Below are 24,744 nucleotides of genomic sequence, written 5' to 3' on the forward strand. Positions count from 1 at the left end.
GCTCGTCTTCAGAGTTTCTTGTTGAGGGGCTTTCTTCGCATCACCCTGTCTTTCTGCTTTTACAGTTTCTAGCTCAAGCCGTCCATATTCAACACTAAAAATGCGGAAAGTAGCCCACAACAGCGACATGGCAGCCACCGCGACACCTCCCCGAACACCTCGGAAGGATGAAGTCAACTATGGGTTACATTTCCGAATGATAAACGAGCAACAAGTGGACGATATCTGCATTGACTTCTTCTATAAGCCACACACCATCACACTCCTCACAGCTACTGTGCTCAGCATCATGTACTTTGCGTTTACCAGGTAAACTACAGCTTGAAAGTTGAACTATTATTACGTCAAGTGCTGTTTTTTTAATGTTTCAAAAGATACGAGTACAGGACCATTCTTGTTCAATATTTTGTCTAGCTGTCTGTCACTGAATGTAATGTCGATGAAGGTTCTCAGTCATACAGGTCATGGTAAATCTAGGTGCTGTATTGTAGGCAACTGGACTTCAGTTTCTTGAAGACGTTTCACCTCTCACCCAAGAGGCTTCTTCAGGTCTAACTAACTGGAGGGAAGTTGGCTGGCTTTTAAACTATGTGTGGGAGTGTCATTACAGAGTCGTTAAGGACAATGTGGGTCGTTGACCCTTCATGTCAATGCCTTCATGTGGGTTTCTAAGGCTAGGTGAGCCCAGGTGTGAATGGCTGTTCACCTGTCTGGGGAGAGAACTCAGTACTGCATTGTAGGTGGGTGGTGAGTAATGTCTTAGGCCACCTCCTCTGTTCAAAGACGGTTGTTCCAGTTTGACATAGATGGATTCCTTTACTCCTCTTTCAAAAACCATCCGTCTTCTCTGGCCAAGATATTTACATTGTTGTCCTCAAAGGAATGATGTTTCTCCATCAGATGTAAGTGGAGAGCAGAGTATTGATCCTCCTGAGTTTCAAACTCGGGAGGATCTTTAATAAACATCATATCCTGGTTCACTTTAAACCTACCAACACACTGAGGCAGAAACTTGTCCATTCTAAGGACAAAACACCCAGGCATAATAAGAGTAATGTAGTTTATGCTGTTCAATGCAGCCAGGAATGCACAGATTTGTACACTGGGGAAACAAAACAACCACTCCATAAACGAATGGCACAACACAGGAGGGCCAACTCCTCAGGTCAAGACTCGGCTGTCCAGTTACTTTGAGGACAACAATCTAAACATCTTGACCAGAGAAGACAGATGGTTTGATAGATGAGTAAAGGAATCCATCTATGTCAAACTGGAACGACCGGGGAGGAGGTGGCCTAAGACATGACTTATCACCCACCTACAATGCTGTACTGAGTTCTCTCCCCAGACAGGTGAACAGCCATTCACACCTGGGCTCACCTAGCCTTAGAAACCCACATGAAGGCCAGTTTGACCAACGACCCACCTAAACTGAATGTAATATTCACAGTGCTTTATTTGTGGGGACATAAGCTTCCCTTTGTTAATGTGTGGTACTGTATTGTTACAGGGATGATGAGAACTCTGACAACAACCTCCGAGTCGGTCTGGTAGTGGTGGTGTCCTTCTTCTTGGTCATCAGTGTCCTGGCTTTTCCTAATGGTAAGCTATGTAAATAAACTTACATTGGCTCATTCATTAAATGTTATTTAAGTCCCTGCCCTGTTATTCTCTTGTATTGTCCAATAAGGTTCTGAAACAATCAGTCAATGGAGGTAAATGGGCTAACAATTTTGATGATTAGTTATTAGTTTAAGTATTTTCTCAAGCAAAAACACAAAATATTCTCTTCTTCCAGCTTCTTAAATGTGATTATTTCCCAATTTTCTGTATTTTATGTCATAGTAAATTGAATATTTGGTGGGTTTGGTTGAGGGAATCAAGCATTTTGAAAACATGAGGGACATTAATCAGCGAAAGAGACAAACTTCAACTCTAAACATCTTTCCTGATTCAGTGTGAAAGTTCATTCCTGTCATCTGACACAGTAGTTTGACAAAAAACTTAACTCAAGGTCCAATTAGTATGTTTTTCTGGAGCTTTCAACCACAACTTATGGTCTTCTTCCATTGAGAGATCTTGCTGAGTTGTCATGGAGATATCACAGTTGTCAAGTATTGAACTTATGTGACGACAGGTAGTCGTACAAAGAAAGCTAACTGGGCATCCACTGGAAAATCATGAGATGTTGTTGCTAACTGTCCTTATGAATAGTGCAAACTTTCCAAAACTCACACACCCATATGATGCTCTCTACATCAGGTCCTTTTACCAGGCCTCACCCTGCAATATGGCGAGTGGTGTTTGGTGAGTGTTTGCCCACATCCGTCTCACTCACTTTACATCATTCACATTCACCTATTTTTACTGCTTGAATCCAGTTTCGGTTTTTCTTAATCCTCACTCACTTTCTCCTGTCCTGGGTAGGTCTCAGTGTTATGTACTTCCTGTTTCTCGTCTTCCTCATCTTCCTCAACTGGGACCAGGTGAAGTTACTGATGTACTGGGTGGACCCCAACCTGCGCAATGCCACGCGGGAAGCAGATATCATGGTAAGGATGGTTTTGAAAACCTTCTCATCCGAACTGTCAGAGCAAGTTCATAGCACATTTAATACTATACAGTACTACAGTATATTGGATGTTGGAATATGTTAGAAAGAATGGAAGGATAGTTTCATATTTCCAGATAGGGCAACTAACAATTATTTCCACTGTTGATTTATCTACTTCTTATTACTATCTTATTTTCACAATGAATCAATGAATCATTTAGTCTACAGATTGTCAAAAAAGCTGTTAAAAATGCTCATCACAATACCCCAGAGCTCAAAATAACACTTTCAAAGTGCTTTTTTTTGACTAACCAACAGTCCAAAACCGTTAGTTGGCAACTAATTTTCTTTCAATTGACTTATCAGTGCAGCCCTATTCTCTTTACTTGATTTCTTAAGATGGATTTGCAGATAATCGCACAATAATTCATTATAAAATTCATATCATAATTATCAATTTATGCTCTACATCTCTGAATAGATCAGATATCTAGATCTAGATCGATTTGAAATAAAAAGATCATGATTATTAGAAGAAAAACATGATTTTCTGATGTCATGTCAGTTTACAGAATACAGTTTATTTAAGATGAAGACACATTCAGCTCTTGATTGTTTGTCATTGTGTTTCTTCTAATTCAGTCACCTTTCCTTACATTACCTTACCAGGAATATGCTGTAAACTGTACAGTGATAACATGGGAGCGGATCATGAGCCACTTCGACATCTTTGCATTTGGCCACTTTGCAGGCTGGGCCATGAAGGCGCTGCTCATCCGCAGCTACGGCCTCTGTTGGACCATCAGCATCACCTGGGAACTAACTGAGGTAGCGTTTATGTTTTCAAGATGGGGCCAGTCTTGATCTGCACATGCTGAAATATGTTACGTGAATCGCAACAGTCTAAGGAGCTCCACAGAAATTCATGCTCATTCAAGTAAAGTCATTATTTCGAACTTGGCCTCAGCTCTGTCTGTGCAGTCAACAAGGAGTGTTTGTTTGGGCGTAACTCATCATAACAAAGCAGCAGTATGAGCAGGAGTTTCTGCACATAACAAGCGTGTTGCCTTGACTGTTGCCACTCGTCGACTGGAGGGATTAGATTACAGGACTCAGCCTTATACCAGATTTACTCATCACAGAATCGACTGCGTCACAGATCCTTCACAACAAACTAACAAATGTTGCCCCTTGATTGAAAAAATCTGTTTCACCACATGAATTAATTTTATTTTCACAGCTGTTCTTCATGCACCTGCTGCCAAACTTTGCGGAGTGCTGGTGGGATCAGGTGATACTTGACATACTGCTGTGTAATGGAGGAGGCATCTGGCTAGGGATGACCGCCTGTCGGTTTTTGGAGATGAGGACCTACCGCTGGGCCAGCATCAAGTCAGTGAAGCTTATATTTTTTCCACTTACTCTTTCTTCTGTACATTTATTTCTGAATTTCAGTACTTCAGTAGGAATTATTCAAAGGTCCTTAGTCAGAAGTCTTTTTTTAATGTTTTTTCTTTGATATATCTATAAAAACAGGTCGTATTGGCAGACTCTCATTAGAGTCACATAATTTATTGTTGGTATGTAACTGAACGCAGTACTTTTAATGTGCACATGTTCTTTTCAGGGAAATCCACAGCACTACAGGGAAGATAAAGCGAGCCGTGCTCCAGTTCACCCCAGCCAGCTGGACATATGTGCGCTGGTTTGACCCGAAGTCCTCCTTCCAGAGGCTAGCAGGCATTTATCTCTTCATGATCCTGTGGCAGGTACTGTACTCTTTGACTCAGAAATACTCCTAAAAAGTAACAGGGCGGTAACTAACAATTATATCCCCTATTAATGAATCTGTTGATTATCTTTTTTAATGAATCAAAAGGTGTCCCCTTCTCTTCATAATCCTGCTAATTACACTGATCAACAAATATACAACACATCACAAGGAATTCTATAAAAAAATCTCATCCGTCTTACATCTTTTATCTTCACAGCTGACAGAGCTGAACACGTTCTTTCTCAAGCACATCTTCGTCTTCCAGGCGTCTCACCCTCTCAGCTGGTGTCGTATCCTCCTTGTTGGAGTCATCACTGCGCCCACTGTTAGGTATGTCCAATCTTTACACTTCAACAATAAATGTGATTTGCTGGATCTAAAAAATACCTGAAATAAATACTACCTTTTATTATAACATAGCATTTAAATTCTGGCATTACAAATTGTTTTTAAGGTGGTTGTTTCAGATGCTTCCTTTATATTTTACTTTGTTCTTGACTGAGGACACATTTTTTTATTTTCTTTAACCTCTTTCAGACAATATTATGCATACCTGACAGACACCCAGTGTAAACGAGTTGGCACGCAATGCTGGGTATTTGGGTAAGTATGTTTTGCCCTGTGCTTTCCACTGGTCTAGAAACAAATTTGGAAGCTGCATTAAAGTAGGAATTCTTGCAAGGGCTATTGCAACATTTTCAGTTTTACCTTTACTACATTTCTGTTTTACTAATTTGCTTGTATCCGCCTGTCAGTAAAATAGCACCATTGTGGGTTTAGCATTAATAGCCGTAGTCTTGACCTTTGTCCAGAGTCTGGTAGGTTTTCTCTGAATTTGTCGGCTTGTATCACAACGAAGGCTGGTTGGCTATCTCTGTTTTTCATCAGACAAATCATAAAGCAAGCTTAAAGACTGTGCTATGAATCAACAGTGTCACGTGTTACTGATCTACTCCTGTTTGAAATGATTGGCAGGCTGGGCGAGGGATGTTTTAAATTCAAATATGACAACCAATCAAAGTCTTGCACAAGTACGACGTAACATTTAATGGAAGCTTCCCACACGTGACGACAGCTCGGCTAAACTAACAGCAGTCCCCTCTCAGATCACTGTTGTCTTGACCATCAGCTATTTTATTAGCCTGCAAGTTTTTCGTCTAAATATCAACTTAATTTTAGTTTTAGTTTTAATTTAGACTGGAATGTTTGCTTTTAGAGAGGCTTATTGAAATTCAGCTTTATAAAACGGAAATGAAATTCATAACGTTACATAGTTATTGACCTCATCTCAGACACAAAGCTGCTAATGCCCTCAGTCTGCTCTAGTTTCCATAGCAACGAGACAGACCCTCTCTCTGTATGCATGAAATACGAGCCCGCTCTCTTGTCTGAGGTTTACCCATGCAGTGTAACCTTTTAAAGTGAAAAAGTTTCCCACAGCAGTATGTTGAGTGAATATTGTGATGGGTTTGAATGACTAGAGAACAGTAATACAGAGCACATGCATTTGTACTCAGATGCCACAAGTGTTATGTATCCACAGAGAAGCTCCATTGCAGTGAAATGACATTGCCAAGAGAGGGGGCCATTGTTAAGTATAAAAACCTGTGATTAAACACCATTAATCTAATGCTCTTATACTTCCCTTCAGGGCCATTGCTTTCCTGGAGGCACTCGCTTGTGTGAAATTCGGTCACGACTTATTTTCCAAGACACAAATTCGCTATGTACTCATGTGGCTGCTCTGTCTGGTAAGAAAAGACATGTCTGCTAATTATTTCTGATAAGTCCGACCAATATACTCAGTCACTGACCTACAAAAATTTGATGTGATGCATCGGCTCTTTTGCCACCTATTGTAGTATGTTTGGCCATGCACTCATGAGGCAGTCTTTATACAACTGCTCAAGGTGAACAGGCACATGTTTCTTTCCAAGGGTAGTGCCTTGTTTGCCTTTGTCTTCATATGCAAAGCAAGTGTGGGCATACATAGTGTTTAACCAGCCTTTTTTGCATCCTCTTTTACATTTCAGGCACTCATCACACTTCTCTGTTTATATGGGATGATGTGGTATGAGCAAAGCAAAATTAAGGTGAGACATTGTTTTGGTTCTCCTTTTATTGCATTTTTAAGTATTAGTTTACAAAATGTTTTAAGAGCAACTTAGCACCAGCTGAAAGTCTCATAGTCATCATGGTAGGAAAAGCACAGGTGTTACTATTCAAGTGTCCCAGTAAGCCATGACCGTGACCTAGCATGCACAATACCAGAACCTTGAAATTAAAGCAGCTAAATTAAATTCAGCTGTCATTATTTAACAAGTTACACCTATGATTTTCCTGCTTTAACATGTGAAACAGCGATTTTAAGCTTAATGCGTCAATACTCTTAAGAGCTTTGCATCTTTTTATAACTGGTCAGAAATACCACTTATATCACTCTGTGCATCCTTCTGCGTACAGAGAACCAATGTGGAAAGTGAGGACTATGATGACAGCATCGTTGTCAACTCATGTGCTTTTGTTCAAGATGGCGTTACAGGTCAGTCTCATAACAGGAACACTGGTAACATCTCCTGTAAACTTCATCCTAAATATTTAACATAGTGACGTCATTTTCCTTCATAGCTCAGAGGGATTCCTTGAGAAGTTTACAACCAACAAAACGGAGGAGAGCTTCTGGGAAGAACAGATTTATGAATGGCCATGGAGGAAAGAGACAATAAACAACTCGGAGTACTTGTATTGTCTGTGAAAGGGTGAAGGATTCTCTCGAGAAAGCATCCAACAAGGGGAATACACTATGCACTTAAATTTATTGAATAATTAATGGTTTCATCAAGGGTCTTATAAATCCTAGGGGGCAGAAATAAGACTTTAAAACAAAGTCGCATTATGTTATTTTAACTTAGCTTCGACTGGGGTAGTAGCAGATCTTTAATTTTGCATGAGGACAGAAGTGGCTATCTATTTAAAGTGGAATGAGACCCCTTTTTTAAATTCCCCCTCATAGTGTTTCCATGTGGTATTACTGGTGGCACCGCTGTTGAAAAGACAGCGTTAGCAAACAGACTTTGACACAACACTGGAGCGCTCTCCATCAAGTGAATGCCCGTCCGTTTACTTTTATTTTACCTCAGTTTCTATCACTCTCCCTCTTCACCTTCTTTGTCTCTTACATCAGTGGGTGTTTTAGAGTAGAGTAGAGTTTTCACAGTTCTTCCACTGTTACCTGGGTATAGTGATACAAGAAAAACAATGTCTCTTCCTATTTTGGTTGCACAATGGCAGACACTTTCTTTACAGCGTAATTCATCCTGCATTTTTTGTGAGCCCGGTGGCAGACCGAGTAGCATACTGAAAGCAGGGTTTATAGGGAACCAATCTATACGAGGATGGTGACATTGGTATTTACTCCAGAATGACAAGTTAAAGCAAAAAAATTGTCTATTGCCAGTTTAATATCAAAGAATTTAAAATAGACTTAAATAATCAAGGACTATTTCCTGGATTTTGTAAGAAGAGATTGCTTTATTTGCACTGTACAAACTAGCACGCTAACCTCAGCATCGTCCTACACCCAGCTTTTCTAGCTTAAACTACTGAATGATGTTTGACTCTTTGTAATATGGGACAGGTGTGTCTGGTTAGGGGTGTAGCAACTTTATTAGAGTGGTCAGGTTTGCAGACCAAGACTCTGAGTACAGGCACTTTTTTGCACTTAACCACTTTTTATGAATATTTCTGTGTGCTAATTTTACTACCCTTACTACATAATTTAAGATTACAATTATTGTTGTTTGTAAATCAATTGAATTGATAATAATTTGTTGACTTAAAATATTTGTATCTGTATAATAATTGCCAAAAGTGACCACATTTACACTTAGTTAGGATACAGTACAGTACTGGTATTTACAGTACAGCTTTTCAATCGAAATTGCATCATCAGGAAAGATGTTTTTATGTACTTCAAATGAGAAGAGCAGCCAAGAGTTACTGAACCAAATGTAGCCTTAACATGCTATACTAACCTTTTTTTAGATTTCAGAAGCGTGGTTATTGAAACTGTTGAGATGTGTGTCATTTTTGTAATGTTTGCGTGTGTTTGTGATTACAGACAGAAGTGAACGGTGTGTGTGTGAGAAGTGTGCTGACTGAGAATACTGTGACATTCAATGCAATAGCACTGTGGTGACATTCAATAGCAGAGGATAATCACGTGTGTGTGAAATGATCAAAGTTTTTTGTGATCTTAATGAATGAAATGTGAAGTTAATACAATACAGTCGCTGGTCCACATAAGCTGTTTTTAATATTGTTGAATGATGCAGTATAGTTTCATATTTAGTGTGAGTGTTTGAACACGTTTGCTTGATTGAATTTGTATTGATGAAACCTTTTTCAGCACTAGCCTTCCTCACTGATTCCAGTCTTTTGATCATCTACAATGCTAAAGACCAAACTGTATTTAATATAAAAGGTTTCAAGTTTGTTAATTGTGACATCCAATGCACTGCTTGGTCTAACTGATTTATGACTTTATATGGGTGGGTTTGTTTGTTTTGTTTTTTTTACACATAATTAAATAATCATATATCATTGATTTGTTTATTCATTGTGTCCACTCTTGAAGATTTTTTGTTGTCTCCTTGTCCTTGAGATGTTGTCAGTAGCTAAAATAATTGAATTACCACATCGACACGTGACTCACTTTCATTTCATAGTGATTTCTGTTTCACATCTTCAGTATAACAGAACAAATATTGGATGGATAAAAAAATATATAATAAAATTATACAAATTACCACAATGACCTCTTTGACTTAAAGTATATCTGCATTATACCCTCTGATTTAGTGATTCACCAGAGGTCTAATAATTACAGTGAATAGAAACAAAAAATAATGCTGCAACTAATGATTATTTCTATTATTGTTCCATCTAACTATTTTCTAATGAATACATTGTTTGATCTATCAAACAGCAGAAAATATTGAGCTAGAGGTCATGTCTTGTTCTCTTAATCTAAAACCAAAGTCATTTAATTTCATGTTACAAAGGAAAAACATAAAAATGAGCATGTTTGACATTTTTGCTTGGATTTTACTTCTTCTTCTAATTATCAATGACAGATGATTATTTTTTTACTACAATTTTCAGCCATGTGGTCAAAAGTCCTGTCAAACCTACCTCTTTGTTATGCTCAGCTACTACATTTCCCATAATTCCTCTGTGAGTGGCCGCTGTGCTGGATGACAGCTATCCGGCGCCGAAACACCGATAGACACTCAGACGAAAGAGCCATGGCGGCCACGGGTGGAGGGAAAATTAGAAGCAGGAGATATCACATCGCCTCTAAACCTTACGCCAAGAGTAAACAGGTAAATTGAGCGAAAGTTTTCGTGTTAAAAGCTTGTGCCGGGGACGTTACGTTGACTGCAGTGCCACTAAGTCTTAGCTCTTGTTATTGTTTTGTTGGAGACATTTTATGGCCTGCCGTTAGCGCTCGTGGCCTCCACGCGCTGCTAGCATGTCCACGAAATGCTAATGAACTAGCAAGCTGGCTTATATGTAACTTAGCAAAATCAGACGGGCATGACAGGTCAATTCAGGACACAGCGAGTCGTTTAGACTAGTTAACCAGTATTTGGTAAAGTGTAAATGCACACATGACACGTTGAGATAACCAACATCAGCTCATTAGTAAGTTCTTAGCTGTTAGCTAGTTAGCGGAGAGCAAGGAAGTAGAATTCTAAGTATTAGCCGATGTAGCTAATGCTTGCTAGCAGGCTAGCACTGGCGAGCAACGCATTGTTGTCTTCCGTTCCTAAGTTTGGAGTCATCGCACCGTCGCCGGTGGAAGTGACATGATCGTTTGCCTCTAAATTGCGTCTGTGCTCAGATATGTGTAGTCGCCTTCCGTGTAGTTAAATTTTAAGATTGCTTTCGTGGCCTGCCGGGAATCATTTAGGATCAGATGCTAGCTAACGTTAGCCAAATCTCAGCCAGTTGTATTGCGCAGGAAGCATTGGGAACCCACATGGTTGCCTTGGTGGATGATTTACTTACCGGCTGGACATCAATGGATGGATGTTTTAAATCCATTCTATAAAGAGAAAAGTGGACAAGACGTGTCGTGATGCATGTCAGATGAATTGGCTTATTATGCCAGTCTATTCAAGTGAACCACAAATGAGTTTGTTTATATGAATGTCAGCCTACCCTGGTGTTATCTGATTGGAGAGGTACCTAAACAGAAAATCATGCTTTAAAAAGTATGCCAACGAGTTTCTTTAACAACTGTCTCAATATTGATGGTTATACAACCAGCCTATCATTGTGACCAGTCAAACTTTAGTACTTACACTCATTTGTCATTTCAAAAGCTAAACCTATTTAATCAGATGTATTGATTAATAGTCATTGTTTATCGCTGACATTAGTTGTCCACATTTGTGTGAACACACTTTGTATTATATACAATTTACCCTAGCAAAAAATTACCAATAAGCTTATAAGAATCTATACAGTTGTGTAGTGATTACATGGTGATTTAAACAAACTTATGATACTAGTTCAAGTCTGTCAGATATACTTTTGACATGTCACATTCTTTGGTCTACTTTCATTGATAGGAAAATGAGTGTCAAGGTGAATCAGCACATCTCTATAATTGTTTGTTCAAAATTTGACATTATAATTTAGTGCACCTCAGGTCAACCTAATTAACTCATTTAACAGTTTATTGAGTTTACTTAATAAACTGAGTGAACATTAGGTTCAGAATGGCTTGTTGTAGTTCAGCCTGTGTACACAGTATAGTCAATGTAATTTCTCTTTAAAATGCTATCATACTAAAGTTCTTTATCTCATGTCCAACTTCATCAATAACCCAATTGTTGTAACCTCCTATGTTATTTCTATGGATAAATGTGTGAATGTTGAAATGAAGAGAGAATGTCTGGAATGGCGCATGCATGCCAACAACAATACAATAATACAATAACTGACTAACACACTTGTAATGTTAACTTTGAATAAATGCAAATGTAAGTTCAGTAGTGCCTCAGTGAGGCCGTATGAGAGTCTCATATATTTGACTACATGGCAAGTAACATAGAAATGTTTCAAGTCCATACAAATGTGTCTGGACTAAAGTTGGCCTAAAACAATGATTATCCAAATCTTGTGTACAGCTGTCTTTAAAAGATGGGATTAGCTTTTCTTTAATAGCTCAGTTTACACAATGCTGCAGGTTAGAAGGCAAAGGGAGCATGATTTAACATGTAATGTTTGCACCATCACTGTCTTGATTCACCTCACAACGTGTGGGATTGTTTGCAGGTTGTAAAAAATATTTCTCGTCAATACTTGCCTCTTCGCATGACATAAATGTAATAATACAGCCAACCCACTATTCTTAATATGCGTAAGTGATACATCAAATTTATTCACATCTTGTGAATAACGCTAGATGCACTGATCTACTCATGAACTGGCATATGCAATCAAAATCACAGATTCAGTTCGATGTCATAGCTTCCAGATAGAGCAGTGGCAGTCGACCAGGAGTCAATTAGTCACATGGCCCTGTCCATGACCGACACAAAGGCGGCACCCTTAAATCCTTATAACAATAGCTTATGTGGTGCTAAACAAACTGTCACTGTGGTGGTTATTATGACACTTGCTCTTGACTGGTTAAAGTTGTATGTATTTGCACATGGGTTAAAGTGCAGAGTGGGCCCCAGGTGTATTTTATAGATAAGCAGAAAGCAAGAGGCACAGGGGTGCTTATCAGGAGCTGGAAGCTACCACGGGTTGGACGACGTGTACATGAAGTGATGCACCTGCTATCCAGCCATTTTTTCTTAACCTTTCTTTCTACTGCCTCTGAGAGCCAAAGAAATAATTTCAAGAGAATAAAAATCGATGGAAAAATGTCTCATTCTCTCAGGGAGGAAACCAAAATTGGCCTGGTCTTCCTCTCCTACTGCAACTCAAAAACTGCTCCATCCGGTGGGGACATCATTCATGAGACTGATCTTCAGTCATTAACCATTTAATGCTGGCGTATTCAACGAACAGGAGGGGGGACAAAATATTGATACAGCAATATATAATGTTGCTTCGCTTGAGACACGATTATCAATATGCTGGTGCCAAATATTGATATTTTTATAAAATATATATAGTATATTGGAATAATGGCATATGTGAACATGGACAAGTTACAGTCTGTGTGTGATTAGAAGGCAGTAAGCTATAACTCTGCATTTTTTATATGTTGTGTCATCTTAAGTGCCATATTCTGTGAAACTGACACCACAATGAGGGAATAAATACACAATTCCTGCACTTTGCCTTTTTAGGGGTATTTTGTAGTGATTTATCATTAGATAATCATCTTGCAATGTATTAATTTTTACAGAATCACTGTATCGTGATACTATCATTATCGTGGGCAACGCATCGTGTATTGTTCCTTGAGTTACTATATGATTCCGGCCCCTCTCAACGCCCGGAGCAAATTTGCTGAAGGCACATCGTTTGGGTGCATTTTTACAACTTTTGTGAAGATTAACTGCCAGCCTAACTCTTGGGTCTGCAATCCCATTCAGTGATTTCCTATATATTTCAGTTATCCAGTTAAGACCTGGCAATTGCCCTAAATGCCCTATTTTGCTACATCTTATTGAATTGATAGAAGTGAGCTTCTTGATATTTCATTACTATTAATGCCGATATTTAAACATGTTACTCTCTAAGTGTGACTCATTATTATCAACTTGAACATCCAATGCCAGAACTGAGTACTGTGCAGACGAGCGTCACTCGCTTGCTGCTTCACAGAAGCATACACATGGCCTGACCCAGTTTCTGTCATACTGAGCTTGTGTTTTGCCTTGCACTGGGGAGGACGAATGGTTTCTCATTGCAAGTGGGGCTGTAAGGCTCATTCAGATAATTAAATGCAGCATTGATTGCTGTATTTTGTTTTAAATGCTCTTGATAGGACTTAAATGATGCTGTATTTCTTTGCAACAAATAAATATTTTTGAACACCACAAATATAAGCATCAGCATCTTATTTGTTTACCCCAGTGTTAAAGAAATCAACAACATTCAACTCGCAAAACTGTTTTGTAGGCAGCATTGTTTTATTCACTGCTGATAAGGAATATTTCAATGTCTAGGCCACAAATAATGGGTCTTCATTTTTTCTAGTTGCGTTTGTCTCTGCCTCTCTCACATTTCATCCCTCTTTTCACACCTTCCTCTCCTTCTCTCATGTCTTTATCAGCAGCAGTCAGGCCTCATCAGTCGAGTGACAGACACAGTAAAGAGCATCGTTCCCTCCTGGCTGCAGAAATACTTTAAAAATGAAGACGGTCCTGAAGGAGGTGGGGCTGTACTGGGAACAGACCAGAACTGCCAGCTGCCGCCTCCTCCTAATGGCAGCGAAGAGGGACCTCCTCCCCTTGATGGACGTGACTCCCCAGAGCCTAGCACCAGTAACACAGGTGAGGAACTCAGTCAGGCTCTTAGGTTATCATAAAAATTAGTGAGGGAATTTTATATCCCTTTTATCAGATTTTTACCTACCAATTCTTTTACGTCTTCAACTGTACCTCTATGCTCACCTCTGGCTTCTTTTTTCTCTTGCACAGAGCCCTCAACGAGCCGGGCATCCCTGAACTTTCAGGACTATGTGCTTTCTCGGCCTCCTCTGAGTCGCTCACACCTCCACTTTCCCCCACTGGATGCCTCCTCCCCAATCCTCGGGGCCTCCAGCAGCCTCTTTTCCCCACCCTCCACCTCCTCAGCCCCCGGACCTTTTTCTACGGGCTTCTCCTTGGTCAAAGAAATCAAGGACAACCTCTCGCAGCATGAAGATGATAACATCTCCACCACAAGCGGCTTCTCCTCCCGAGCCTCTGAAAAAGGTAAAGGCGGAGAATAAGAGCAATAAGTGCTTCCTTTGTATGTGGAGACAGGGGTTTGGGGTCTGTATAGAATCTGGGATAATGGCACAATAATCTGAATTATCCAAATCACAAAGAAGTGGGCAGTATTGAGGTGAAATCTACGATTTCCACACATTGTGGCCCTCCATGCTGGCAAGAGGTTATTGAATTGATGTTTAAACTACAGCCAGAGATTAGTGTGTGACGTTGGTTTACCTTGCGTGTAAACACAACAACATTTTTTTATTGTCTTTGTTGTTTTAGATTAGTGAAAACACTCACATTTCCTCTGTGATCATCTGGTTTCTTTCTTTGAATTGTTTGAGCATAAATAACGCACAGATGGCAAACCACAAAACAGAAAAAGCTGCTGATTTTAGCTTGAAAGAGTTATTGATAAATCTATTACTACGGCAGCTATCAGTGGTGCAGTAGGTAGACTAGAGTAGGTGATATTTATATTTCTCTCATGTATGGATTGGCTCAGGCTTGGAATGTAGAGACTAGGCCAATAATTGAAACATTTTTGCGTTGTATTAAAACTCTCGTCTCTTGTCAGATGTCCCCACTTCCAAAACGGCATCACTTCCCCAGCTTTGGTCCCCAGAGACGGACAGAACAAACTCTGGGCATCAGCATGCCCAGTCCAGTCTGAAAAAGCCTGCTTTCAACCTGTCTGTTTTTGGAACTTCCTCCAATGTGAGTATCTGTGTATCTGTCCATCAAGATACAGAATCTGTCAGCTTGAAACATTAGAAAAAAAAGAAAAGTAATGCTGAAAGATCTCTGTGCCACAAGGCTCTGGATTTTGGTGTGTCAGTTTTGCACCGACCAATGTTTTTTATGTGTAGATAAATGTTTGTATCTGAAGTTTCCACTTTGATAATTAATAACTAAGGGATATTTATAACTTATTAACAGGCATTATCTGGAAAATTAATATTATTGTCACTCTGCTCACAGCTGGACAGTATCTTCTTATGTGCATGGCAGCATGCCAGACACTAAAACTCAGTCTGGCCAAGTCATAATTAGTCTGCTTCAGTGTTCATTCTGACTCTGATTTCTACCACATGAGATAAGTATTAAAATGATCAAACAAACTTCAGAGTGACAGTATAAGTTTGAGCTTGCTGTGTCCAGTGTTGTTAATGTTACTTAAACATCACAGGCATCACTTCCTTATGAAACCCCATTGGATGGTTATATATCTACATCTTCGATCAAAATATTAGACATAAGAAAACAGCTAGCTTTTTAAGTGGAAATGTGTTGAAATATTAATGGATATTATTGAATACTGAAAAGGTTGTGTGATGTATTTGCAGTCATACTCGCACTGTTTTGTTTAACTGTTTAAGACTACTTATTCAAGCTATCTAAGCCCCCTTATATCATGTATTACAAAAAGTGGGGGGGGAAATGACAATTTATGTTTGAGATTGCCACTGATTCATTGTACAAACAAGTGATGTAACTTAACCCTAATATAATTTTAACTTAACCCTCTGTCCTCCAGTCAACATTCAACAACACAGTACTAAACTCCAGCCAGCTTGGAGATTCACCCTTCTACCCCGGGAAGACCACGTACGGTGGGGCAGCTGCAGCCAGGAGCGCTCGCAGTCGTCCTGGAACACCATACCAGGTGAGCTAGAGGGAACCTTCAAGACTAGAATCTGAGACCCGTCTATCAAGAGCCAAAGAAATTTTAAATGTAGATAAATACATTAATGTGGTGAACTAGCACCAAGGTTTACCACAATTAAGATTACTCTATTTGTGCTTTTTGGCTGTTGGAGTGCTGCACTCTTTGATAAGTGAGCTGTTAAGTTCTGATATTGACATCAGGGGGTGAATATAACTGAAGTGTGAATATTATTAATTTAACTGGACACTAAATTAGCTCATCTGATCTGTAGGCCCCGGTGAGGAGACAGATCAAGGCCAAGCCTGCTGGTGCTCAGCCCTGTGGGGTCACCAGCGCCACAGCCAGACGCATCCTGCAGTCATTGGAGCGCATGTCAAGCCCTCTGGCTGTGAGTACACACACGTGCACGCACCATTATCTCTTTTGTGACAGTAGTTAGACTTGGCAGTAATGTTCCTGTTTGATAATGTTATTGACCTAAAACAAGTTTTGATTTTTCCTCCACAGGATGCCAGAAGAATCCCTGCAGCAGCCTCATCCCCTCTGTCAGCAGTAAGAACTTTTAATATTTCTATGTATACTGCCAGCAGTGAGACATTTTATTATCAACAAACATAAGAAAAGTATGGAAATATTCTCTGATGATCTGCAAAATCCTTAAATACTGTCGTCGACAATACCTGAAAACATCTTATTGAATTTTTGTCACAATAAAAGGCGCTTTTTCACGAGTTTCTTTCTTTGCAGTCAATGGACGGCACAAATCTAGATGTTTCACATTTCCAGGCAAAAAAGAAACGAGTAAGTAAAGATTTTTAAAATCATTGTTAAGGTATCCCCTCATGTGTGGCTTGTCAAAAACTGAGTTACTGTGTAGCTGACTTTATAATAACTGTGTCACTGGATGACTTTAAGTCTGTGCACATAAGAAGACAAACATCCCTTTTGTTTTCTGTCCGGTGTGGTTGTAGCTTAGCCCAAGGCCTAGTGATATGAACAGGGATATCATTGTACAAGCCAGCAGCACTTGTTGTGGTTTGTCTTCCTGTCACCTCCTGTCCTGTTGCCTGTTGGCCTCCTTTACACCTGTTAACAGTATTCGCCACTGCTGAGACACAGCTGTTCACCTCTGTCTGTGTGTGTGGTTTTCATTCATGTGCGTAAGCTAGAGGGCTTGTGAATAAAAGTGTGCTAGACTCCCTGATCTATTAGGTTCATTGGTGTAGTCCATTGTTAAATTGTGCCAGCTCTGGACTGAACTTGTTCTCAGTAATAACTGACAGGCATTCCCAGCTGCGACAGCTGCTTTGTCAACCCCAACAATGGTGTATTGACCCTTTCAGGGCCAGAACAAGAAAGCTCACTATCTAACTCGGCCTCACACCGCCGGTTGTTGCTTTTAGTGGGGTTTTTTTTGTTTTTTTTTAACCTTGGCAGGATCCAAAATATAGTCTGACCAATACTGGTATTGATACTTGAGATAACAATGTGTCATATTTATTATAGTTATTCTGATGACATTAACAACCTTGATACTGATCCCTTAAAGTTGTCTACTTACCACTTGACCAACGGACTGAGTTGTTTGTTGTAAATTGCCCTATCAGTTTTACTCTGTTAAATTGATGGACAGTCTTCAGATTTTTCTTTCATTGTTTTAAAAACAATCAATGACGGAAAATATATGGTCAATGCAACCTCTGATCTGCAGTAAGACACTATCGCTGATATGTCGGTCTAGCTGAATACCAAAAATTAAAGGATGATTATTGTCAACAAATTGCCTGAAGTAGAATTTGTGCTGCTCTTTATGTAGCTGCACCCTGATGAGATGGCCTGTGTAGTTTGTTCTAATACAATTATGCAAAGTGGTTTTAGTGTTTGCTGAATTAAGAGGAATAAACTACTCCCGTCATGTTCATTTATATTGAAATAACATGCTGCCTTTATGCAGTAATATAACCCACCATGTGTTTTAATAGTATTTGTGCACCAATTGAGTTTAGTGACATGGTGATGGCTGATGATCTTTCTGATTTCTAATGTTGTGTTTATATGTCACACCTTTTCTTTAATCCAGATGGATCCCTCCCTCCCACCGGTGCAGAAGCTGGTGGTTCCTGCTGCAGCATCAGTGTCAGGAAACCGCTCCGTGTCCTTCAGGCCCACTCTGACACCTGGGGGATTGAGCAGACCTCTGGACAGGACCCCAAGAGAGACGGTCAGTAACACAGTGCTGCATTATATCACACCGCAATATTGTTCATCTGTATTAAATGTAGTTAAACAGTCTCATATATACATGATGCTAAATTTGTCACTGTTGTATTCCTTTAGCCCACAAGACAATCGCCGCAACTACCTGAAACAAGCCCAGGTCCATCTCAAAGGTAAAACGGGGTCCTTGTAATAATCAGGCACCAGTTACTATGTTTTTCATATTTATGGGAATAACTTCCTAGGGTAACAAGGGAAGTTTCTACAATTAATATAGACCTCTCTGTAGTAAGGTTTAAGCAATAATTAAATCTTCTTTTCGCACATTTTACAAAATATTTTCAAGCAACTTCATCCAAGTAACAGAGACCTAACAGTATGACCTAAACATTCCTAGTCATGAGGCATTTTGTTTTGGTTGGCGCCTGAGCTGTCTGTATGTTGTTTAGCTTGTTTTACTTACTATACCTGTTCCTGTTTACCCCTCGACAACTAGCACAATGAGTTCCAGTGTCCCAGCGTATCCTCTGTCCAGCACACCTGCAGCAAGCAGCGTGGGCTCTGGAGGCGGCAAGATGAAGAGAGAGAGGACCACGGCACGGCCTTCCTCTAAACGCCCCGAGGAGGATGAGGTGAGAGCTTGGCGTAAAACTAACTCCAGATTTAAGTTTTACAGTTCTTATCAGTTGGATACACAAACAGAATAAGAGACGGGTGTTCTGAGTTTTTTTTTTTTTGCTGAAAGAAAAGTTATAAATCCAGATCAGGTGATGTGTAATATCAAACATGGGTTTTTCTCAGTTCGCCACCAGTTTGAAAGTCTTTAATGGTTTGAAGTTCTCTTTATAAAATTCTTTGTTGCTTGAAGTTGAGCACACACTAATGCATCTGTTTGTCCTCTGACTTCAGGTGGTGGAGGTACCAGACCTTCCAGCCATTTCACTTCCCATCAGCACCTCTGCCTTGCCTACCTTCAGCTTCACTTCCCCTCTTCCACCTCTCACCACCGCCAGAACCACACCTAATGTCACGTCTTTGACCCCTGCTAAGGAAACAGTCACAAACAAGGTCAGTCAATTGTCTTGTTACGCTACAATGATCGTACAAAGCTAGTACTTAACAGCTTTATTGATGCTTTTTGCTAATATTCTTTGATTTGGTTTTTTTCCAGGAGCCACCAACGGCCTCGACACCTCCTTGTGTACCTTTTACGTTTTCCTCTCCTATTGTCAAAGCAACCGCTGCTAGTCCCCCTTCCTTTTCCCCATCAGTAAGTACACACTTCATCTAATCAATCGACAATCATTCCGAGACAGACTTTATTTACAAGGGTAATATTGATAATAACTATCTACTTTTCCTATTTGTAGGCTGGATTCATTTTTAGTGCACCTGTAGCAAAGTTGGGTCCATCCATGTCAAATGGGAAGCTGGCCACTCCCATAGCAGCAACAGGTAAGAGAGTTTTCTTACACTTAGCATAATGATAGGTCTTTGGCATTTCCTAAAAAAAAACCTGGAACTCAAGTTTGATGTTTGTGTTTTGATGTTGTCTACAGCGAAGCCAGCAATAGGCAAAAGCACAGAAGAGTTTGAAGGACCCTTCAAACCAGCCAAGACCCTGAAGCAGGGCAGCGTGCTGGATCTTCTCAAAGCACCTGGTTAGAATGAATATCTCATTACAATTCTTGCATGTTGTGGTCTACATGGTATTCACTGATTTAATCCTTTACTTGTTATGTTTAGGCTTTGCCTCTCCCATTGGTCGGACTTCCCCAGGCCCAGACAACACTCCTCAGAAGACCTCCACAGAGTCCACTGCCCCCTTCTCCTCCATCACCACCACCACAACAACCTCCTCTCTGTCTTCTTCAGCACCGCTTGGCAATATGTTCAAAGCCCCACCAGGCTGGAGCTGTGACGTCTGCTTAGTCCAGAACAAGCCATCAGACACTAAGTGTGTTTGCTGTATGTCCCCACAGCCCAATTCCTCCTCATCCAAAACTATGGACAGTAAACCTATAACCACCACCTCTGCTGGGCTAGAGAGCAGCAGCAACACGGACACCACCACAACCACCACAAGTTTTGGCACAATGTTCGCCAAACCTGCAGGAACTTGGGATTGTGATACGTGTCTTGTTCTAAACAAACCTGATGCAGTAAAGTGTGTGGCCTGCGAAACGGCCAAACCGGGGACGGGGCTGAAACCCTCACTGACTCTTCCTTCTGCCTTCTCAGCTGTTAAGACTGTATCGACCCCCACAGCCCCCATTTCTACAGGGCTCACTGGATTTGGTGACAAGTTCAAAAACCCTGAGAGTTCTTGGGAATGTGATACGTGTATGGTAGTAAACAAGGCCGAGGACACAAAGTGCGTGGCCTGCACAAGCACTAAACCAGGTAATGAGAGCAAAATGATTGTAATGTTGGTATTTGATATTCTACATGCTGAATAATGGATTTTGTTTTTCATGAAAGTCGAATTCCATTAACTATATTTTAAAAGGCAATCGTGAGATTAGTTAAGTATTTTCCTTTTCTCATCCTTAGGAGCATCAACAGGCGCTTTAGCAGGAGCCTCTTCTTCAGTCAGCACTGCTCCAGTGTTTGGGTTGGGAGACGCTTTCAAGAAGCCAGAGGGTTCCTGGGATTGTGATGTCTGTCTTCTACAGAATAAGGCTGCTGATGTAAAGTGTGTTGCCTGTCAGGCAGTCAAACCTGGAGCTACCGTAGAGCCCAACGGTAACAAAAACAAGCTTTCTTTCAAGTCAAATAGTGTCTGGGGACCAAATGTCTCTTGATGTATTGGGGCAATATAGTATTGATGACATGTCGCTGATATAAACGGCAGCTTGCTTTTGTCGACTGACTGCAATCTGCATGGTGCATTCAGAGGGCTGCTTGTAAATTTAATTCTTGTTGTATTTTATTCCAACCAACCTTTTAAAGACAATTTGCTGAGCTCAGTGAATATGTAGAATGATCTTAAATGCAGTGCTTTGTACTTGTTTTTGTTTACTCAGTTAATTTATGTGATATTAATTCCTAAAGTAAAACCTGCACCTAATCCACACTTTTCACCTTTTTTGAAATGTCTCTTCAGCTTTTAGTTCGTCTTTTGGTTCATCTGCTGGTGGGACTTCAGGCTCCTCTACATTTGGCTCTTCTACCTCTACTTCTGGAGGTTTCAAGTTTGGTACATCAGACAGTTCCTCTGGTATCAAGTTTGGAGGCTCATTGTCAGAGTCCTCCTCTTCATCATCAGGTGGATTCAAATTTGGAGTGCCATTTGGAAGCTCCTCATCAGAAACCACTTCTAAAGACACTACTGCCTCTACAGGGTTCAAATTCGGCAGCTCAACTGAGGGCTTTAAATTTGGGACTGCCTCTGCTGACGACAAAAAGTCAGACCAAACTGTGGCTGGTTCTGGGTTTAAGTTTGGAGCCGGCGGCGGGATAATGTTTGGAACTGGATCATCTAGCACAGAGAGTAACTCCTCTAAAGGAGGCTTCACCTTTGGACTGCCAAAGCCTGAAGAAAAAACATCAGACAGCACTACCACCACCTCATCCTCTGTTAGTTTCACTCCTCCTGCACCCTCTCAAGACAAGAGTGACAGTGTGGAATCATCAAATGACACCACATCAACAAACACCAACTCAACCACCACCACGACTACCACCACTGGGTCTGTATTCGGGAGGTTGGGCGAGCCAACTTTGGCGACTACAACACCACAAGGTGGCTCTACGTTTGGATCCTTACAGGCCGACAAAGAGCCAGCTGCTCCCACGTTTACCTTTGGGAAGCCAGAGGAGAAGAAGGAACCCACTGCGTCCTCCACTCCGTCATCTTTCCTCTTCGGTGCTGCCAATAAAGAGGCAGATGCTGCACCAGCACTGGCCACTTCAGGAGGCTTTTCCTTTGGAAAACCCAGTGCACCGACAGAACAACCTCCACCTGCGTTCACCTTTGGCAAGCCAGCAGACAAGAGTGAAACATCCGCTGCAGAGGCCCCGAAGCCATCTTTTACCTTTGGACAAAGTGCTACAGGTGAGAGATGGTTTGGACATTGATACTAAATGTATTCAATTTTCTCATTTAGAGCTGCAATCAACAATTTTTTTCATTATCAATTAATCTGCAGATTTTTTTTTTTTATGTCAAAAAATTGTAAAAACAAAACTGCTCATCACAATTTCTAAAAGCGCAAAGTGATGTCTTCAGAGTGCTTATTTTGTCCAATCAATAGTCTAAAACCCAAAGACTCTTCATTTACTATCATAAATGACAAAGAAAAGCAATACATTCTTTCAGCGTAAGAGGCTGGAACCACAAAATGTTTGACAGCTGTGTTAAATATAATAGTTTAAAGTTGAACCAGATCAGAAATTAATCCAACTTTTCAATTATTGTCAAAATAAACAATTTAAAGATTACTCAGATGTTTAGTCAAAGTTGAGAGAGTTCGGAGAGTTCGTTTATATTGCACTTATTCCATAAATTTGAGCCGTATGAGTTTGTTCAAAATTGAAGCAGCAGAGGCCGAGATATCCTGACAATAAGTCCTTGGTATGGGTCGAACTACAAAACCACTAGATCCTACAATTTCCTTTCCTGCAACTCAGTAGCATCTCACTATAGACCCTACAAGCTTTGTAACTATTAAAATGGGTAATCCCCAAGTTTAAGGCAAGATAACCATGATCATGTATATTTCCTCAGGCTGTAAAAAGCTCCCACTTAGCTAAAAATGACATTGTGCAACTGTTTTCACAGACTTTATAGCAATCACTGTAACCAATACATTTTCATGTGTAAAATTATTGGGCTGCTCTTGTAACCACTGCACTTCATCGCACATCATAATCAATTATTTGTTTTCCCCGACAGATTCTTCTGCTGCTCCAAAACCAGCATTTTCCTTTATGGCTAGTAATCCCACAAACTCCACCACCTCATCCTCCTCCACACCGACCCCCAGTCTGTTCGGCAACCCTACCACCACCACCACCAGCAGCAGCAGCAGCAGCTCCACTCAGGCTCCGGCTCCTTCTGCAGCTCCCAGCACTTTCATATTCGGTCAGCCTGCTGTAACCTCCAGTGACGCCCCTCCAGCTAAAGCAGCCTTCGTCTTTGGCCAGAGTCAGGACAGCCAGCCGCCTGCCCCGTCAGCTGCTCCTCTGAACTCTACTGCAACCCCAGCCCCATCTCAGCCATTCATTTTTGGTGCTGCTGCTGCTGCTGCTGCTGCTCCGCCTCCTGCTGCTGCTGCTGCTGCTCCGTCCTTCAGCTTTGGAGCAGCAGCGCCCTCTGCTGCCTCATCCTCAGGTCTGTATTTGCTCATGGTGGTTGTTACAGGTTACAAGCTTGAACATTTACATTTGATAACAAATCTTTCTTTATATTTTGTCCTTCTATTCAATCTTCAAACCTTTCTTTTCACTAGCAGCTCCATCTGCAGCTCCCAAACCATTTACATTCAGCCCAGCCCCCTCTGGTGGGTTCGGGGCCAATCAGACTCCTTCATTCGGCTCATCCTACGGATCCCCTTTCAATGCCACGCCTTCCCAGCCCCCGGCCTTCGGAGCCAAACCTAACGCTCCCCCTGTCTTTGGACAGCAGGCAAACTCCACACCTGTATTTGGGGCACCTACTAATTCTGCACCAGGTCGGTGACTAATGGTATTATATTTATCATCATCACTGAAGTTGATGAAATTATATTGGAAGTAAATGTGTGTTGTATTCAGCAGGTGGAGGCTTTCAGTTTGGAGGAGCGAGTGCTTTCGGAGCCACAAACAACTCTTCAGGTGTGTTCACTTTTGGAGCAGGAGGAGCAGCTTCTCCTGCCCCTGCTGCCAACCCCTCCATCGCACCCCAGTCAGGAGCACCTGGAGGTGGATTCAACTTTGCACAACCCCCTGCGTTCAATATTGGGTATGTTATTATTATTATTATTATTATCTCTGCTTTTGCTGGATGGTTCACTCTTTCCAGCTGATTGTTGTATTATAAGTTTTCTTCTTGGCTTTCCCTTAGTTATATTCTAATTTATTTCTATGATTGCTGAGATCATTAAAATTCACACTTGTAACTTTATAAACCACAAAGACACAAGCAAGAAGAAGGGGATGTGTTATGTTTGATCTTATTCTTTTTTTTAATATATTGAAAGTTTCCAGAGACTTGCTAATTGGCAAAAAGCCTTTAGCGCAAGTAATTCATCACTGTAGCTGTACTTTCATTACAGGTGTTCAATGAATAGTCAACATTTCCTTTACATTTAAAAAAAAAATCCAGCAACAGTTGGAAATACATCATGTGTAATTTGACTGTATTTTGGTCAAATAGCAGAATAATAGTTTTCATACAGTTCTACAGATTGGTGTTTTAATGTTGTAGCTGAGAATAAATGTAACGTCAAACCTGAAAAACACATTTCAGGTGCATTGTGCTGTTATAAAGCATTAATATTGCCTAATTATTATCAAGTCTGAACATTGACATCTGTGTTTGACAGCTGTTTCTGTTGATGCTTCTAATAATGAGAACACATTTCTTCTTCCAGGT

General features: G+C 40.6%; 2 protein-coding genes across 7 annotated transcripts in view; both read left to right on the top strand.

Annotated features, from left to right (window-relative positions):
• Positions 1-35: 35 nt before the first annotated feature.
• ptdss1b (phosphatidylserine synthase 1b) lies at positions 36-7,073 on the top strand. Its single transcript, XM_084380264.1, has 13 exons — positions 36-309; positions 1,511-1,602; positions 2,263-2,307; positions 2,428-2,552; positions 3,224-3,382; positions 3,795-3,946; positions 4,182-4,323; positions 4,546-4,658; positions 4,866-4,931; positions 5,980-6,079; positions 6,362-6,421; positions 6,792-6,870; positions 6,957-7,073. Exons 1-13 carry the CDS (start codon positions 101-103, stop codon positions 7,052-7,054), a joined length of 1,440 nt encoding a protein of 479 aa, XP_084236390.1. The 5' UTR covers positions 36-100; the 3' UTR covers positions 7,055-7,073.
• A 2,521-nt stretch (positions 7,074-9,594) lies between these two features.
• nup153 (nucleoporin 153) overlaps positions 9,595-24,744 on the top strand; it is a 16,750-nt gene continuing 1,600 nt past the window's right edge. Inside the window, exons 1-22 of one of the 6 annotated variants that reach the window (XM_084379478.1) lie at positions 9,595-9,712; positions 13,636-13,855; positions 14,003-14,278; positions 14,859-14,998; positions 15,819-15,947; positions 16,222-16,338; positions 16,458-16,502; positions 16,698-16,751; positions 18,031-18,171; positions 18,288-18,340; positions 18,664-18,799; positions 19,077-19,235; positions 19,339-19,437; positions 19,538-19,622; positions 19,727-19,828; positions 19,914-20,570; positions 20,721-20,912; positions 21,274-22,224; positions 23,065-23,502; positions 23,621-23,842; positions 23,925-24,111; positions 24,743-24,744. The exon at positions 24,743-24,744 is cut by the window's right edge and continues 1,600 nt beyond it. In XM_084379478.1, coding sequence (XP_084235604.1) covers positions 9,635-9,712; positions 13,636-13,855; positions 14,003-14,278; positions 14,859-14,998; positions 15,819-15,947; positions 16,222-16,338; positions 16,458-16,502; positions 16,698-16,751; positions 18,031-18,171; positions 18,288-18,340; positions 18,664-18,799; positions 19,077-19,235; positions 19,339-19,437; positions 19,538-19,622; positions 19,727-19,828; positions 19,914-20,570; positions 20,721-20,912; positions 21,274-22,224; positions 23,065-23,502; positions 23,621-23,842; positions 23,925-24,111; positions 24,743-24,744 — 4,483 coding nt within the window. In that variant the 5' untranslated portion in view covers positions 9,595-9,634. The remainder of the gene's footprint in view (positions 9,713-13,635; positions 13,856-14,002; positions 14,279-14,858; positions 14,999-15,818; positions 15,948-16,221; positions 16,339-16,457; positions 16,503-16,697; positions 16,752-18,030; positions 18,172-18,287; positions 18,341-18,663; positions 18,800-19,076; positions 19,236-19,338; positions 19,438-19,537; positions 19,623-19,726; positions 19,829-19,913; positions 20,571-20,720; positions 20,913-21,273; positions 22,225-23,064; positions 23,503-23,620; positions 23,843-23,924; positions 24,112-24,742) is intronic. The other 5 variants (XM_084379480.1, XM_084379482.1, XM_084379481.1 and 2 more) reach the window with 5 other exon arrangements.

Source organism: Pagrus pagrus, assembly GCF_965226575.1.
Source record: "Pagrus pagrus genome assembly, chromosome: 17".
In the NCBI taxonomy this organism is placed as follows: Eukaryota; Metazoa; Chordata; class Actinopteri; order Spariformes; family Sparidae; genus Pagrus; species Pagrus pagrus.